Source organism: Ursus americanus, chromosome 26 (assembly GCF_024610735.1).
Source record: "Ursus americanus isolate L20-20 chromosome 26, mUrsAme1.1.p, whole genome shotgun sequence".
NCBI classification, from domain to species: Eukaryota; Metazoa; Chordata; class Mammalia; order Carnivora; family Ursidae; genus Ursus; species Ursus americanus.
Genome location: NC_142152.1, coordinates 25,363,447 through 25,381,341, shown reverse-complemented (window position 1 = coordinate 25,381,341; position 17,895 = coordinate 25,363,447). Strand labels below are relative to the sequence as shown.

At 43.7% G+C, this 17,895-nt stretch overlaps 1 protein-coding gene across 5 annotated transcripts in view; it reads left to right on the top strand.

The window, feature by feature from the left end:
• STON2 (stonin 2) overlaps positions 1–17,895 on the top strand; it is a 146,324-nt gene that overhangs the window by 89,379 nt on the left and 39,050 nt on the right. For 4 of the 5 annotated variants that reach the window (XM_045807704.2, XM_045807708.2, XM_045807706.2 and 1 more), the window contains one exon: positions 688–858. The exons of the other annotated variant lie outside the window; for it this stretch is intronic. In XM_045807704.2, coding sequence (XP_045663660.2) covers positions 688–858 — 171 coding nt within the window. The remainder of the gene's footprint in view (positions 1–687; positions 859–17,895) is intronic. 5 annotated transcript variants of the gene reach the window in all.

The window sequence follows — 17,895 nt, the reverse complement described above, 5'->3', positions numbered from 1 at the left end:
TTTATGAAAGGCTTCATTTCAGGATTTAGCAGAGGCCGGGCTATCACGTAACAAGTTCTTGCATCTTCAATGGGAAGCCATTTCTAAAATCTTGATTTCTGGGTACCTATTTCAAGAATGTGTCTCTTGTATAAGGGAAGGTTCACCGGCTCTGGGAGACAGTGGAGAATCCTGTTTCTCTAAAAGTTAGAGCCTAAAAGATAGAGAAATTCATTGTCTAAATCACACCCAGGTTTGCCTTGCTCCAGGCCTTCCTAGGCCCTGCACCAAGGTTGCCCCTTGCTCTCATTTCCTGTACTAGTGGTGCGTGCGTGTGTGTGTGTGTGTGTGTGTGTGTGTGTGTGCTAGTGTTAATGCTCACACACAGCGGAAACAAATTGCAGAGTTAAATATAAAAGTATGTGCACTAAAGCATTGCCTTTTCAAAGTAACCTTTGCACAAAGCTCTTGGAATCTAATTACCCAAGTGTTATTTGCCTCCCCCAAAATACCCGCGCCTGTGCAGATTGTGTTTAAAGTTCAGGAAGTATTAACAAAAGGAATCAGAAGCAAGATCTCAGGCACAGCCTCTGAAGAATCTCCGTGTCTGTGCCTGGCCTCTCCCTCCTCCTGGGTGTGCCCGCCTGGGAAGGCCAGTGAGTAACCTGCACATTTTTTTTTTTCCCCATCTTGGCCCTTCCCACCCAGACGAGAGGACGGAGTGGCAGACAGGCAGGCAGACGGCGGTGAGTCCTGTTCAAGCATGCACGGAGCATACCTCTACCTGCACCCAGGGCCTGGACCCCTCGCCACCCCTACCCCACCCCAGGAGGAGCCAGAGCCCCTGCGAGGGTCCGGAGGGGGCCTCTGCTCCCAATGGTAAGGGCTGCCAGCAGCAGGAACACTTCATTCATTTTATTTGCTTTGGTGTTGGCTTTTCTTTTCAGTTGTGTTTAGATGGGGAGTTTCCGATGGAATTAAAGGTGTTTTGTTTGGTTGATTGGTTAGTTCTCAGTGGTCCCAAGACAAAGAAATGTCTTCCCCCAGCAGGGTTTATTAGAACTTGTAACCTGATAGCCTGGCCTTGAAACAAAACTTAACATACTAATTACTTCTGGTTAGTACAGTTTACCCTTTGGCCCTCTTTGAAAAAAAAAAAAAAAAAAGACTTTATTTACCAGATAGGTTTTGAAGGAGGAAAAGTGAAGGATTGTGGCCATTTTAATACATGGGCACCTCTGACTAATTGAAAAGTAGCTTGTTACTATAGCTTTAAAATAGACCCAAGATGACGTTTTGTCTCAAAACGAGCAAACAGAAAAACCCTTTTAAAAAGATTTCAGTGTTGAATGACAGACGCTAGCAGAGGGGTTTGCATAAAAGAGTTGCAAGATAAGTTGGTCTGATTAAATATATATGAACATGGAAGTATTGAAGCAAACCGTAGTGCTCTGGGAAGAAGGAAGTCAGATGTTCGATGTGGGATTCATGTGGTATTTAAGGGAGAAAACTGAGATCTTTGTATAGTGTGTTGAGACTTCTTTGAGGGGAGCGTTGGAAGGCAAATGGAGCAGGCTGGGAAGCAGGTTTTCTGCGTGGGGCTGGTGCCAAGGACTTCTCCCTCAATTGCTGTGGGTGAGAGTAATTCAGAGTAATCAAGTGCTGCATTGTTAACAGGCTTCTGAGTTTCAAATATTTATTCTAAACACAAGCCGTTGAGTGCACTGAATGTGAAGGAATACAGCTGCTCCCTCTGGTTCCTGGCCTGGCCCAAACTTTAATACCTGGGGAGAGTTCAGGAAAAAGGTTGTAGGAAAGATAAAGCTATGTGTAATGTGAATTTGATACTACCCTATTAGAGTATATTTGCGATGGCCCCGTTCCTTGAACAGCCACGAGGAATTACACTGTGGTTACATTAGAGTGTGAAGATGCTGAGCTAAGGGGTTTCCTAGGAGCAGGGGAGAAGCTGCCACAGAAATTGCCCAGAGCCAAGGCACTCCCACGACACGTGTGAAAGTTTGCCCTGTGCCCGGATGGCCCTGCAGGTGCAGCAGGGGTTCGTCCTGGGCTCCGTGGTGCGGGCAACGCAAGGACTACTCTAGGAGCAGCAGCCCGTGCTTCACATAGCTAGCTTTTTAGAGCAGCAGTAAAAAATAGCCCTAAAAAGTAGCGTACCAAGAAGGGTATGAAGTTGTGGGGGGTGTGTGTGTGCGCGCACGCGTGTTGAAGTGGGGAGGAGCACAAGAAGGGTGAAGATCCCCTTCTCAGATTGCACACCCCTCTTCTGACATTCTTTTTCTGAAAAGAAATCCCTAATTCTTCCATCAGTGTCACTGTCAATGTCCCTGTGGTGATAATACCAGTAGCTTGCTTTCTTAGCGCTTTGGTTTCCCTTTCGCTAATTAATCAAAAGCATAGTCTTACTGCAGCCCAATCAGCCAGCTCATTAAAAGACCATCCGAGAATGCCACTTACTTTTTTGCCGAGTGAGCAGAAGATGGGGGTGGGATCCCTTATGGTGATTTCACTTGGAGATGCGCAGTTTCTATTTTGTGACTCTCTTCAGTTGTGGTTGAAAAGCAAACGGATGCCACTCTGAGCCGCCCGTGGAGTGAACAGCCCTGGAAGCAGTTCCAGCCTTTGTGAGCATTTGCAGTTTGGTTACTACGCATTCAGGTAGAAAACATCAGGCTCCCGCGGGGGCGCCTGGGTGGCGCAGTCGGTTAAGTGTCCGTCCGACTCTTGGTTTCAGCTCAGGGCCATGAGATCAAAACCCCTTGTCGGGCTCCACACTCAGCGGGGAGTCTGCTAGAGACTTTCTTTCTGCCTGGCCACTTGTGGTCTCTCTTTTTCTCACTCAAATAAATAAATCTTTAAAAAAACCAACAAAAATATCACTAGTGCTACAACACCTGCTTGTCTCCCGTCTCCCAGATCCAGTGCTCCGTGCTTGGGAGCGGAAGACAGTTTAGAGGAGAGTGGGCAGTGTTCCCTCCTATTGACGGCCTGTTTCACACATTTTTATTTATTTTTTATTTTTTTATTTTTTTAAAGATTTTATTTATTTATTCGACAGAGATAGAGACAGCCAGCGAGAGAGGGAACGTAAGCAGGGGGAGTGGGAGAGGAAGAAGCAGGCTCACAGCAGAGGAGCCTGATGTGGGGCTCGATCCCATAACGCCGGGATCACGCCCTGAGCCGAAGGCAGACGCGCAACCGCTGTGCCACCCAGGCGCCCCAGTTTCACACATTTTTAGAACTTTGTAGATTTTATTCTCAAACTAAATTAGATGCAGTATCTTCTTGAATTTGGCTTTTCCGAAGCATCTTTATGGTGAATGTAGCATTTCTTTTCATTTCATTGTTTTTCACCCACTCCTCTTGCTTAGTCTTCTGAGCAGTGATACCAAGCAGAGTAAAAACTGGCCATATAAATGGGAACCATATATGCACTTGAGACAACCTTATGTGTGGGCAGCATGAGCTTTCTCCGTCCATCCCCCATGTCCCTTCCAAAGAGCCTCCAGGCACGACCCAGCCCTGGCCACTTGTCTGCTATCCTGTGTTTTCTGGTTGCTGGAATTCTTTTCCCTACCACTCTCTGCTGTCCCCAAAACTCACAAGTAGGTGTTTAGAGAATTTGAGTAGAACTAACCCAAAGGTCGTAGTAATTTTTCTAAAAACCAGAAAGCAACACCTCAGTGGTAGGGATGCTGTGCTAACTCCTGCTGCATCCCAGCCAGGCTCCGTACATCTTAGGGCGTGGGTCAGGGACACAGTTGTGGATTCAGCCACCGTCCTTTTATTGCACTTCCTAGGGGAGCACAGTCAAGCACGGGTGAGTGAAGCAGCCGGCAGCCAGAATATAATTAGCCTCAGCCTATAATCTTCAGTAAGCGCCCGTTTCCTGCTCCGCGGGGCTCTTTACTGGCCCAGTGTGTTATCTTTTTCCTGCAATATTTCTTACACTTTGGTGCTCCTCGTGAGAATGCTGTGGAGCCCTTTGCAGGATGTAGCCCTGAGGATCGTTTGGTCACGTTTATCTGTAGGCACATCCTATGCCGAGAAGAGACATCACAGGGAGACTCGCCTTCAACAAGTCCTCATAAGGACGGCATGTCATCCACATCATCTTTAAAAACCCTAAATGGATAATATGAACTAGTGCTGAGGAGACATAGACTTCTTTTGCTTTCCTTTGAGACTGAGGTCTTGAGGAATAAGTAAGGTATGCGTATGCAGGCAGGAATAGAAATGCGGAATATCAGACGAAACTTCACCCTGGGGAGTGTATGACTTTTTGATGTTAGGGGAAAACTTTGGCCCACACTTACAAGTCCCGTTTGGCTTAAGGCAGCCTTTTCTCCCTTTGGTTGTATAATAGACTTTGAAGCTTGTCTCTTGTGATGACTTTGTAGTTCCCCTTATCTAGAGGTAGGGTGTGTTTACCCAGACCCTGAACCTGAGCTAGGCCTTGTCACTTACTCTGGTGAGTAGAATGTGCAGAAGTGAAAGTGTGCATATGTACCATCCCCAGCATAGGTCGTAGGTGGCCTCACACCGGTCTCCTGGCTCACCTAGAGTCCAGCCCGGTCACCTTATGGACGCCCCTGGACTCAGTTGCTGTGGTCCAGAGACCCTTGTCTCTCCAGTGGATAGGGATCTAATAGCAGATATGTGAGTGAGGATATCCTAGACCAGCCAGCTGACCTGACCCATGAGTGGGCCCAGCAGAGATCACACAAAGTTACCCGAGACTCAGGAGCAGTCATGAGCGCCTGTTGTTTTAAGCTCCTGAGTTTGGGAATGGTTTGTGATGCTAACAACTAATGGATTCATGTGCTCACCTGGAGATGGTACCTCTGTGTTCACTTTTTGGTCTGTTAACATCATCACAGGTGCTTAGTGCAGCTCAGCATAAGAAATTCAGTCAGCGCTTAGAGGGGTTCTGTTAGATGGGGGGCATTTACAGTTCTTGTGATCGTCAGCATTACTTTGAGACCTTTTTAACAACACAGGTCGGGATGCGTGGGTGGCTCAGTCGGTTAAGCCGCTGCCATCAGTTCAGGTCATGATGCCAGGGTCCTGGATCGAGCCCCACATCGGGCTCCCTGCTCAGCGGGGAGTCGTCTTCTCCCTCTCCCTCGGCCTGCAGCTCCCCCTGCTTGTGCTCACTTGCTGTCTTTCAAATAAATAAATAAAATCTTTAAAACAAAAAACCCCAACACATGTCTGGGTCTTATGTCAGATTATTCAACCAAATATCTATATATGGGGACTGGGAATCTGTAATTTAGAAGGCTCTAATGATTGCCTGGGATTGAAAACCAACAAGCTAGTGATCTTGTTGGTCTTGTCCATTACGGAAAGATGCAGGGATTCCAGTTCCTCTGTACTTAGGCAGGCAACACTCCAGTGGTTCAGAGTTCCTTACTGATTTGATACACTTCAAGCCACATAAGTAAACTTTGTGATCAACTTTGGGCAATTACACTGACCTGATCTTAGATGGCAAAAATTCACAGGTGCAGATAGATGGCTGTATGTTACTATTGTATCCCCTGAGATTTAGAACATGGCAGGGACTGCATGAATAAGTCTTTGGCATTGGGGATATAATAGAACTCTGCTTTGAGGACCTTATAGTCCAATGGGGGGAAATATCAGAATTCTATTACTTGTTACATATTAAGAAAACAAAGCAAACACGGTTTTGACCCTTAAACTACATGTGAATTTTTACTATAGTGGCTGTATCAGTTGTTGCAACAATAACACTACATTACAAACAAACACAAAAGCTCAGTAGCATATAACAGTGTGTTTTTATTAACCCCTCTTTCTGCAGGTTAGGGTGGGGAGAATCCACTGACCTTGGCTTGGCTTAATTGGGGGTGGCTTTATTCAACATGTCCCTCAACCTTTCCCTGGGATCAACTATTAGCTTGGGCACATTCTTCTCATGGTGATTGCAGACATAAAAAGAAAAAAAAAGCATAAGCCACAATGAGCAAGCTCATTTCAAGCTTCTGATTATGTCTTTAATCTGTTAACATCTGTTGGTCAAAGCAGGTCACATGGGCAAATCCATTGTCAAAGGCCAGGGAAATATAGATTCGCAGAGAGAAACTGCAAAGTCAGGTGAAGTCATTTCTTTAGATCACACAACATGTTTGCTACCATCATTTCTTAGGCAAAAAGAAACCAGTTTCCATCTAGTTGAATCATTTGGGACCTTTTCCTAAATCTTAGCCCGGTGTTGCAGTGGTTAAAAGAGATTTGGGTGAATATCCCTTTCTGATGGCCCATCTCTCCCTGGATTGCTTGGTGAAAGACGTGCCTCTGGTTAAGATCGGAAACTAGTGTTCTTAAATATGATTGAGCTGCTCAAGTATTCTCCAGGGCAGAAACTATGTTTTACAGTGTTACTAAGAATAACAACTAGTACGGTTAACATTGAACAGTTCGGATTTGAACTGCACAAGTCCACATAGACATGGGTTTTTTACAGTACTGTGAATGTATTTTCTCTTCCTTATGATTTTTTTTTTTTTAAGGTTTTGTTTATTTATTTGAGAGTGAGAGAGAGCTACAAGTAGGGGGAGGGGCAGAAGGAGAGGGAGAAGCAGACTCCCCACTGAGCAGGGAGCTCCACATGAGGCTCCATCCCAAGACCCTGGGATCATGACCGGAGCTGAAGGCAGACACTCAACCAACTGAGCCACCCAGGCGCCCCTCTTCCTTATGATTTTCTTAAGGGAAGATTTCTTACTTATATGGTTTTCTTGAGGGAAGATCTCTTACTGTTAATGTTATCAATAAGGCTTCTGGTCGACAGTTGGCTATTAGTGGTTAGGTTTTGGGGAGTCAAAAGTTACATGTGGATTTTCAACTCTGTGGGGTGTTGGCTCCCCTAACTCCCAGGTTGTTCGAGGGTCAGCTGTTCTTTATGCCAGGCCACTCATGTGTAGGCATTGCTGTTGATCGTTCTGTGTCTTTATATCTACCGAGTGTATCAGACTTACCTCTGAGGAAACTGAGGACAAAAGATTATGTAACTTCCATGAAATCACATTTACTGGCCATCCGAGATTAGCAACCTGTCCTGTGGTTTTTCCACTTTTGCTCGGCAGTCTGATCGATGCTGTCTTGTTTCACAAAAAGCGAATGAGGATATCGTTACCGAATGAGTTTAGCTTCCTAAGAAACCCCTCCCTCCTTGTACTTATGCTCCATGGGAATAAAGAAGTCCAGCAGGAAGGTGTTCAGTTCTGTAAGATTTCTGCACTACAGTGTTAGGGAAAGTAAGCTAGATTGGAAGTCCTTTCTAAATTCTTTCTTAAGGTTTCTTTGTTACTGTCGCGACCACAGATGTAAATTGGGGTGGGGACTGTTGAGATAACAGTCCTCAGAGGGTCCTTGTGACTGTGCTTCTTCTATGTGTTTTGTGAGCCCTCACCTGCCACTGCTGTTGCCTGGTGATTGTTCAGCAAGTGCCTGCAGTGGTTTCTCTGACAAGCAGTGCTCTTTCTATTTTATGTGGAAAGCCGACTTGATTAAAAAACTCATTCAAATTAATGCTTTGTAGGAGGCATGATATGATTGGAACAGGCATTTCTAGTGGTGTTCTTGTCGGATTAGCACATGCAAACAATCAGATAAGTGGCCCAGACCATGTAGAGTCTGTTACAATTAATTTACGAGCTGGTTATCTTGCATAGGTTGTTTCCATTCTGGTGATGGCTTTGCTGAGAGCCTCATGTGTCTCCCCAAGAACACTAATGCTGCATAATCTGTTGTGGTTTGAGCAATGGTTTAATATCCTACTCCTCCTCTTGCTCATTGCCAAGGGCCACATCTGCATTGTTTACCACTGACAACCTAGGACACAGCGCAAGAGAATCTAAATAAATAGATATTGGGTGAATGCACGAGTGAGTGGATGCTAGGACTGCGATATCCAGTGCCCAGGACAAATGTAAGGTTCTTCCCAGGTGATTCTGCCCCCAACAAGGGGCAGCGAAGGGTTAATGTTCTCTCTCAGAGCTGGAGGGATTTGGATATGGATCTCAGCAGAGCTGCTTGAATCACATTCTTTCTGCTACTATAGCAACAGGTTGAGAATTCTGCAGGCTTTGTCGCCTGCCTCCTGCCTACGTTGGAAATGCCTGTGTGCAGGCGACTTCATTGTCTGGGGGACAACTGTTGGTTTCCCCCCCCCCCCCCCCCGTGATGTTTCAATGAAGCAGCTTCTTTGCAGAGACAAAGAGGCCAACACAAAGCAGGGGCTAAGAATCATGGAAAGGCAGAGAGAGATCTTGTTTTGATTGGAGGGACATTTCCAATCTTTTGTCTCCTGAAGAGGTGTGAAGTGGGGAAGGATTTGAGGTTTAGTGGTATTCAACAGTATCTCTTCCTCCCTTCTTCCTGAGACCTCTCTTGTGAAAGACGCCCCCTGGCAGCTTTTGGAAACCTTTCTCTTACCGTCTTTGCTTAACAAATAGGGTGGTGGTGAAGCTCTTGGATTATTGCCCATGTTGTGTTCACTTCTCAGTTTGGAGAAGCCGGAGTGGACCGGAATGGAGGTTTTCCCCTCTGTATTCACCAGTCCTTCTAATCAACTCTGGATCTTTGTTGTGTACTGAGAAGGCAAGCTAACGGAGACGAAGAAATGGAGGTGTTAGTCTTGGTGTAGCAGTGTTGTAAAGAGAGGAACGAAGATGGGGAAGCTGCTGAGGAAAGTTGCTTAGGCGGTATTAGCTCGCCAGGAGCTGTCACAGGCATTTAGAAACTGCCAGGCCTGTGAACTCAGGGCTGCTTCTCAGGTGTGGTTAAGCTTAGAGTTTAGGGCTCATTGTAGTTCTTCTTGGGCTAATGGGTGAAGTCAGTAGACCTTAGATATCACTTTGAATTGATTGGATCACATTGCCACAACAGTACTGTTTTCACATTGCATGCAGACAGCGAAATCTGCCTGGTTCCCTCTTTGTTCCTGGTTTACAAAAACATTTTGGTCAGAAATACCTGAACATATCCAGCCATTCTGCAGAAGCAGCACTGAGTTCTTTTATTAAAAGTTCCATTTTCGGGGTGCCTGGGTGGCTCATTTGGTTAAACACCTGACTCTTGGTTTCTGCTCAGGTCATGATCTTGAGGTGGTGAGATCCAGGCATTGGGCTCTGCGCTGAGCTTGGATTCTCCCTCTCCCTCCCTCTCTGCATCTGCCCCCGCCATCACCCCCAGCCTGCTCGCTCACACGTGTGCACTCTCTATCTCTCAAATAAATAAATAAATCTTACACAAAAATTTAAAAGTTCACCTTTAAATATCTTTTATCCCCAACCCACTACATACCATTTGAATATGGGATAAGCCCTACGTCTATGTCTCAGAGTTCCCTGAGCTCTTCTTTTTAAGTCTGGCGTGGCCACCGAAACTTCTGTTCTTGTGGTGTAGTCCTAAGGGCTTTAGGCTGGGAGCCAGCAGCCCTGGGGGTCTAGTCCTAGACCTTTAACCAAATGAGCCACCCAGGCACCCCTAAAGGTCTAGTGACCTTGGGCAGCTCATATGGGGATTCTTAATTCCATTGCATGTGGAATGAAAGATGTGGATGAATTGCTAACATTTCATTCACATCTCTCCTACACACACAAAAAGTGGTACTTCAGTTGTTTGAAAAGTAGAAAAAAGCCTTTGCTTTATTGAAGATCTTATAATTTGTAGCTCCCTTAACTCCTACTCATACTTCAGGTCTCCACTTCAGTGTCACTTCCTCAGGGAAGCCTTCCCTGACCTCCCCCCCAAGCCCTCCCCACCCTTGCCCCGGGGTAGAGCAGAACTCCTGGCTTTTGCTCCCTACTAAGTCTGTTCTTTTATTTCATCACACTTAGCACAGTTTGTAATGATCTATTTCTTGGTGGGGGGGGGGGTTGTTTGTTGGATTGTTTTTTTGTTTGTTTGGTTTTTTTCCAATTTTCTCTTTCATTCTGAGACTGAGGACTCTGGGAGGCAAGCACCCAAGTCTATGTTATTCACCATTGACTCTGCATAGGAGCTCCTCAGTAAGCATTTGTTGAAGGCTCAACGGTGCTGCATTAGGCTTTCTGGAGGGTACAAAGATGATAACAGGACATTCTCTGCCCTTAAGGATCTTCAGATTTACTTATCCTGTTTTTCTTCTCTACCATCCACCCCACACCCAAAATATGCTGTAAGAAATGAAAACAAAAAACCCTGGATTCTTGTCATTGATCTGATCATGAGATCAGATCTTAACTTTCCTTGATTGGATTGATTAGTCTTTTGTGACAGAACCCATGAACTAAAGCAAGGTCCTGGAAGGAGGTTATAGAGGATAGTATACAGAATGAAAGTGGTGGACCAAAAAAAAAAAAAAAAAAAGGAAAAATGGAAAGAGAGAGGGAGGGAGAAATGAGGACAAGATAGCAAGAAGAACATTGAAATCATGGGGTTCTATCTTTTTAATTAATTTGTCCATAAGTGTCCTTTTTTTGACTGATGGGCTTCATAAGCAAGGACATGTTTCTGAAACAGAATTCTTACCTTAAGTGTTGAGTAATGGAAACACAAAAGGTTTGCAACCAAAAGGTGATTATAAGCACACAAAAAGTTGACAGGGCTCCAGAAATCTCTTTGCTTTACAAACCAAAAGGATACCAGTTTTCAAGAGGATTGGTAGGTTCCTGTAAATGAGTACAGTTATGATCAGTACAAGCATTTCCACTAGGAAACCAGAGCTAGCCATTGCACATTTAAGCAGCAAGCCTCGACTAGATGCTGCCGGGAGGGAAAAGCAAGAATTCCTTGGGTTGGAGGTGTGATGGATATTCACTCATCAACCAGGTACAGGAGGCATGGGGGGGAGTTGAAATTAGAATTAGAATTAGAAAATACAACTCCTTCTGGTCTCACTGAGTGTGCAGTTTGTAGGGGGAATGACTTAGGGGAGATTTACTGATTACGTTTCTGTAGAGAGCATGAACTCTCTAGCTTCAACAAATCTTCAATTTATCTTGAGAACAGGTGGAGGTAGAGAGTCTAGACAGTTGAGATAAGGTGAAGTTTCTCTTCTGGCTCCTCTCCTTAGAGAGTTCAGCTTTCGCGGCAAAGGACAGCCTTTGCCCACATTGTTGTCGCAGCCTCCCTTTCTCACCAAACCCACAGACACAGAGGGTGTTGGTAGCCTGCCTTTGTGCTTGGTCCCCTTGAGAGCTTAAGCCCCAGCCAGACTATATCCCTCCCAAAGCCATTCCAGGAAGAAAAGAATGACTAAAACAATCACATAATCTCTCTTCTTTATGAGGAGGAAGGAATTTTAGCCAAGAATGCAAGGTGTGCCTGTGGGCTTTGCGCCCACACTGCACAAATCCTACACACACCCACACCCACACCCACACGTGTGTCCATTCTGCTTCTCACTTCGTTAGGCAGACACAGTATGGTATGCCATGTTGGCCAAAGACCAGGAAATAACTGTGTTGGGTTGACAAGGAGCCAAGCCGTCAGGCTCATGTGTCTCACTGGACAATGTTAATTGACCCCTCCTTCATTTACAAAGATATACTCAACAAAGATAGTATGTGGGAACGTGGTGTTTTCCTTTCTGATATCCCCTTCCGAGTTAGTTCCAGAGAAGGTCTGCTCCAAGCAGTCTCTTGGTTTCCTAGGAATTTGCCCCTTTCTAGCACATTCACACAACTCTTTACAAAGCAAATCCCTTTGTTTTCAGTGGCAAAGCTTGTCTTAAATCTCAGCTCTGCCACTTCCTACCTGTACAGCTTGGGCATGTTATTTAACCTCTCTGTGCCTCATTTACTTCGGCTTTATATGGCGTCAATAAGAATGTCTCTCTCATAGAGCCTAGTTTGTGGGAAGCAAACAAGATCATCTAAGAAAAGTTTTGTTTGCATAGTGCCTGGCACATAGTGTGAATTTAAAAGTTGTTAGTGTTTTAATCCGATAAAGAGATTTCAGCCTTTTTTCTTCTTCGTTGCCCCTCCTGAGTTAGAAACACCCCTTGACATTTTGTACTTCTCAATATCAGGGTTCTATTCCAGTGTGGGGAGAGGAGAGCAGAGCAGAGATGACTGGGCAGGAATGGGGGTAATGGAGACCTGTGACCTTGTTCTTTACTCCCTCCTATCCCATTGCTCTTTCCACTGTACCATACTGGTCTGTACCTGTCGATGGCGGGATACAAAACTAGGTGCAGTGCAAGTGCAGTGCACAAAGCAATGCGGATTCAGCTGTGTCTTCCAGGAAGTGATAATCTAAATTCCGGGCCCCCTTTTACCTGTTCTCCAAGTCTGCAACATGTCTTGTTGTTAGCTCAAATCCTACCATGTGAACTAATGTCCAACACAATAAGCATTCTAGGGATACCAGTGGTACCAGTATATTTGCTCATGGAAGACAGCAGTAGTCATCGAACCATTTGGCACTTAGAGGAAAACACTTGTAAGAAGTCAAAGAGCAGGTCGAGTATCAAACTTTCTCAGCTGTCCAATTGCTCAGGACTCAAGGGCTTGAGAGGGAGGAATGTGAATCACTGGTCCTGGAAAGAAGGTGCAGGAGAAAGGAAACAGGTGTGCCCCTGTCCAGCTCCTCTGTGAAAGAGTGGTCATTATAATGCCACTGAATAGCATGGCCAGAACCCTGAGCTGCCATAGCCCTGGTCTCCTGACCACACAGTACAGGGGATGATCAAACATTCGATAACATATATAAAGCACATGACTCTAAGTGCTGGCATAAAGTAAATACTCAAGAATGTTAGCCATGATTAGCTCATGAATAACCCCTGGCCATTCTGCAATTGGATGCCAATTCTGCTTCCCAGTTCAACATAACTTAAACGTCACCACTTGCGACTGATGCTATCAGCTGCTCACGCGTTGACCACAATTAGTGGGAAGCAAGTGCCCTGTCTGTCTGCAGCTCTGGTTAGAAACTTGACAGTTTGTAAGTTGTAATTAAATGAGCTATTTTGGGGGTTCAGAGATACTGTTCTGTCGTTACCGTAGATGGTGAGAAAGAGCATCTCTGGGGATGACTGCAGGATGGCACTGTACATATTTTTATCTTTAACATGAATTCATATTTTATTATTTTTTTCAATTGTCTCATCAAAGCAATGTCTTAATTCATTTGGTGAAAGCGGGGTGCGTTTCATTGCTATTTTTCACAATAGAAAAGTGGAAGAGTGGGTATAAATTAATAGAGTTTTAAACACTAGACAAATTCAGGGTTATCTGATCCAACCCCCTCACTCTCTAGATGTGGAAATCGAGGCCCAAGGGTGTTAAATGAATTCTCTGAGTGGCAGAGGGACAGGTCTTCCAGGCCTAATTCAGGGTCCTCTATGTGTGGTCTTTTTGTTTATTGCCCTTCCAAAGTAACCATGGACATCAAATGATTTGAGAGCCATTGTTTTTGAAATGTAAGGGTGGTCATCTGCATGGAGGATTCTCAAACAAGATAATGACACCTTTGACCCAGTCTCTCCCGGTCTTTGGCACATTATCCCTGACTGGCCATAGGAAATACACATCTATTATGCAAAAGAGGCAATGATGACAGAATGAACAGTTCCTGTTTTTCCCCTCTGAAGGAGAACTCCTCCACTAACTGTATGCTCTTAGATACACTGTCATGATCGAAACAGATTCAGACCTCTGAACTCCATACCTGGTCCAGAGGATTGACTGAAGGAATATTTCATCATCTATTAAATATCCATCCTCTATGGAACCTCATCCTCTAGCTCTGTAATACAAAGAAAAGGTCAGATCTGCAGAGCACAAGACCTGGATATTTATGAATAGATTTTCTCAAGGATGATTGGTTAAGTGATTTTTAATTTTTTTAACTAAGCAAAATTTTAAGATATATGTAGATAAAACAAGAAGGTATAGAGAAAATATTTAGAGAAAATATGCATTCAAGATATAATAGCAATTGTTCAAAACCAAGATTCAACAAATTGTAGAATTATCCAGACTAGACTAAGTTTTTCTCTTGATCTATAGATTATCTTCTTAGCAGTTCACTTGCAACATTTGGTATTTCCTTCTTTGTTTAAAGTCAGTAATTACTTATTTATCAAGCAACTGCTATGTGTCAGACACTATAATGATGCTTTTCTTGAGATCTCATTTAATACACATAGTACCATGAGGTAGGTGTAATTTTTCTCATTTTATCGATAAGGACACTAAGAGGCCATGGTAACCAGGGGTCAAGGTAACCAGATTTTTTGGGTGTTTAATGACCTATTTCTGTTCCCACGGAAGTAGGGCAGAGTAAGGTTTTGGGCAAATGCCAAGGAAAGATTGTTAACACAGTTGCAGAACCAAACAAAGCTTGACTATCAGAAGACCAGCCAATTCTGCCTGGCTAGTACCATCCTAGAAACCCGCCCTCTGAATTTTGAAGATGCAGCCTATTAAAGCAGCCATTCTGCCCCGATCCTCCCGCAGGCCCTTAGCGTATATGTCTGTGGGTAAAAGATGAATCTGGTTTTCCTTTGAGAACTTCTGTTTCCTCCATCAGTTCTTTCCATTTTCTCTGCACCAGTAGCTACCCTTTGTTCATGGGCCCCTTCATGGGCATTGCTAGGGATGGATTCAGAATTAGAACATGGGTGTCTGGGTCTCCTCTGACACCAACAGGCAGCTGTGCGCATAAATGCTCCAACGTTAGTACTTGGACCCTATGATTGTGTTTTGTTCTTAGAATCCTTTTAAAAATAATTTCTGGGTCTGAGCTGGATTGCCTAAATCCAGAGACATTGCAAGTCTTGTCATTCACTAATGGTGATGCCTAAAATCTCTAAACTTTTTTTATGAAGTCCCTTCAGAACCAGTTTGCACTGGACAGACAAAAGCCATTCTCCTTCCTTAGTCACAAGAGTAAAAGCTAAAGATATAATAGCTTCAGATACAGTATTTCATTTATCAGCCCGACCCATCAGAAAGACCGTTAGTCCCTTCTTATGTAGAAGGAAATGGAGACTCAAGTAGACTGTCTTGTGTTCAAGATCACATACCAGGAAGTGTCAGAGTACAGATTTCTCTAACTCTGAAACCCACGCTATGTTTTTTTAAGAAGGAAATATACTTAAAGAAATTTACCCACCAGGTTTGACTCTGAGTTTTGAATGTTTTAGAGAAATCAAACCCAGTCAACTTCAGGGAATGATTTGCCACCCCTAAGGTCATGCTGAAGAAAACACCACAGTTTCTAAAACATTTCCAAAAGGTGTAATCCAGAAATGCCTGATGTTACAATTGCATCAGTGCAATATGACTTGCCAGCTCAGACTCATTCAGAGCTATAATTTCTGTTTGTTTTTAAAAATCTCTCTTGTTAACGTTGGTCTGTGCTCTTAATTTTGTGAAACATAAAGGGCCTGAGCACGTGATTATTGAGATGATTCCCCAAACACCCTTCCCATTATAACAGCGTTTCTACAGATTGTCACCCCTTTCCCCCACGCTGCCTATTCAGGATAATTTAATTTTTAGAAGTGCTCCTTATTTAAATAATACTCTACACAACGACGTATTGTTTGCTCTTCCACTTAAATTATCAGTACTCGTTATTATAGCCATCAGCAAAGAAAGGTAGTAATTATCATGCTTAGGCACAGCTGCAGAGCTGTCTTTGCTGGATACTTTGTTAAGGGGTTAACGCTCTATTGTACCTTTTTCTTGTCCGCTTTATTGGAGAATGTGCAGTTTTAGCTAGATTTCCCCTTCTTCATTTCCCTATAGGAGCTAATGAGTTGAAAATGACATTGTTTTTCTTAATGTGAGTGTCATGGCACAACCAGCCCTGGGATGTCAGAAAGCTATCATAGTTTTTTTAAATCATACTTCAGTCATGAAAGGATGAGGACTGAGTTTCAAGAAGGTGAGATTTCTTGTTTGCACAGTGTGACTAGTCAAGCTGTACTTTTGTGTTTAGTGCCATATATAAAAATAGATGATGTCACTATAGGGAGAGTGAATGCAGGATTCAGTAGGATTCTTTGGTTGTAAGCAACAGAAGTAGACTCTGGCTAATTAGGCATTTTTTTAGAAGGAGAGTTTATTGGAAGGAGATGGAGGGGTAAGGGGAAGGGTGTGCTCGCAGAATTGAAGGAAAAACAGAAATCAAGCTGAAAAGCCATACTCAGAAGGGGGGGTAGAACAGAATTTGGGCCTCTGGCAAGGACTTTCAGATGGTTTCTTCTAGTGCTGTCAACCATTTTCAGTTTCATTTTCATTCCCTAAAGAGTAAAATTCCAGAGAAAGAGCTTTGTGGTGGTTTAGCTTAGCTCTTGTGGCTTCAGGGAGGCTGGGGCCTTGTCTGGCAGCCCCACCAGTCAGTCTCTAATAAGGCAGCTCTTTAAAAATGCATTTTTTTTTTAAGATTTTATTTATTTATTTGACAGAGAGGCAGCCAGTGAGAGAGGGAACACAAGCAGGGAGAGTGGGAAAGGAAGAAGCAGGCTCCCAGAGGATGAGCCTGACGTGGGGCTCGATCCCAGAACGCCAGGATCACGCCCTGAGCCAAAGGCAGACGCCCAACGACTGAGCCACCCAGGTGCCCCTAAAAAATGCATTTTAAACAAGACTCGAAAAGTACTAACTATAAAGGAAAAAATGGGTAAATTAGACTACATTAAAATTAAGACTGTTTACCAGTAGATACTATTACAAGAGTTAAAAGCAAGCTACATCATGAGAGGAGATACTTGCAGTGGATTTATCTGATAGGGAACTCGTATCCAGAATATATAAGGAACACATCCACTCTAAAACAGCAGACCACCCAATGGACAAAAGCCTTAAAAAGGTACTTGGAAAAGACCTATACCCAAATAACCAGCAAGTGTACAACTTCATAATAATAAATCTTTAAAAAATAAATAAAATGAAAATGACAGGCAATATCAGGTGTTGGTGAGGATTTAGAGTCAGCAGAACTCTCAAACACTGCAGATGGGAGGGTAAGTTGGTATGATCAACTTCACATACCCAGTGACATAACAATTCCATACCTGGTTACGTACCCAAGAAAAACGCACGCATATTATGTACCAAAAGATGTGTTCACAGAGCATTAACTACGGTTAATGAAATCTGAAATCCATCAACTGTCCATCAACACCAGAATAGATACATCAATCACATCACATCCATACATTTCAGCATAGAAAATGCAGTATGACATAGAAATGTAAATTAACACTCCACGTGCAACAAAGTGAATGAATCTCACCAGTATAAAGAGGACATACTATATAATTTCATTTATATAAAGTTCAGTAATAAATAAATTAATATATGGTGTGAAGAGTCAGGATAGCAGATACCCTGGGGGAGCAGGGGTGCAGTTAGTAACTAGAATGGGGGGCACTAAGGGGTCTTCTGGGGTGCTGATCATGTTCTGTCTCTGGATCTGGGTGTGAATTATCCAAGTGTCTTCGTTTTGTAAAAATCATTCAACTTTATTTAAAAAAAAATTTTTTTTCAAGCTGTCTACATTGATGCTTTATTTGAGACCGTTCTTCTGAGTTTGGGGATTCTTTCTTGCATAAAATGAGTGAGGACTCAAAGCAGGGAGGAAATAAAAAAGGTAATTGTCAGAAAGTCACAGTTTGGGGCACTGGGTGGCTCAGTTGGTTAAGCATCTGCCTTCGGCTCAGATCATGATCCCAGGGTCCTGGGGTCTAGTCCTGCATCGGGCTCCCTGCTCAGTGGGAAGCCTGCTTCTCCCTTTCCTCCCTGCTTGTGTGCATGCTCTCTCTCTCTCTCTCAAGTAAATAAATAAAATCTTTAAAAAAAAAGTCACAGTTTATTTTTCTATAATTAAATTAGGAGGAAAAAAATGAAGAACTCACTGGTA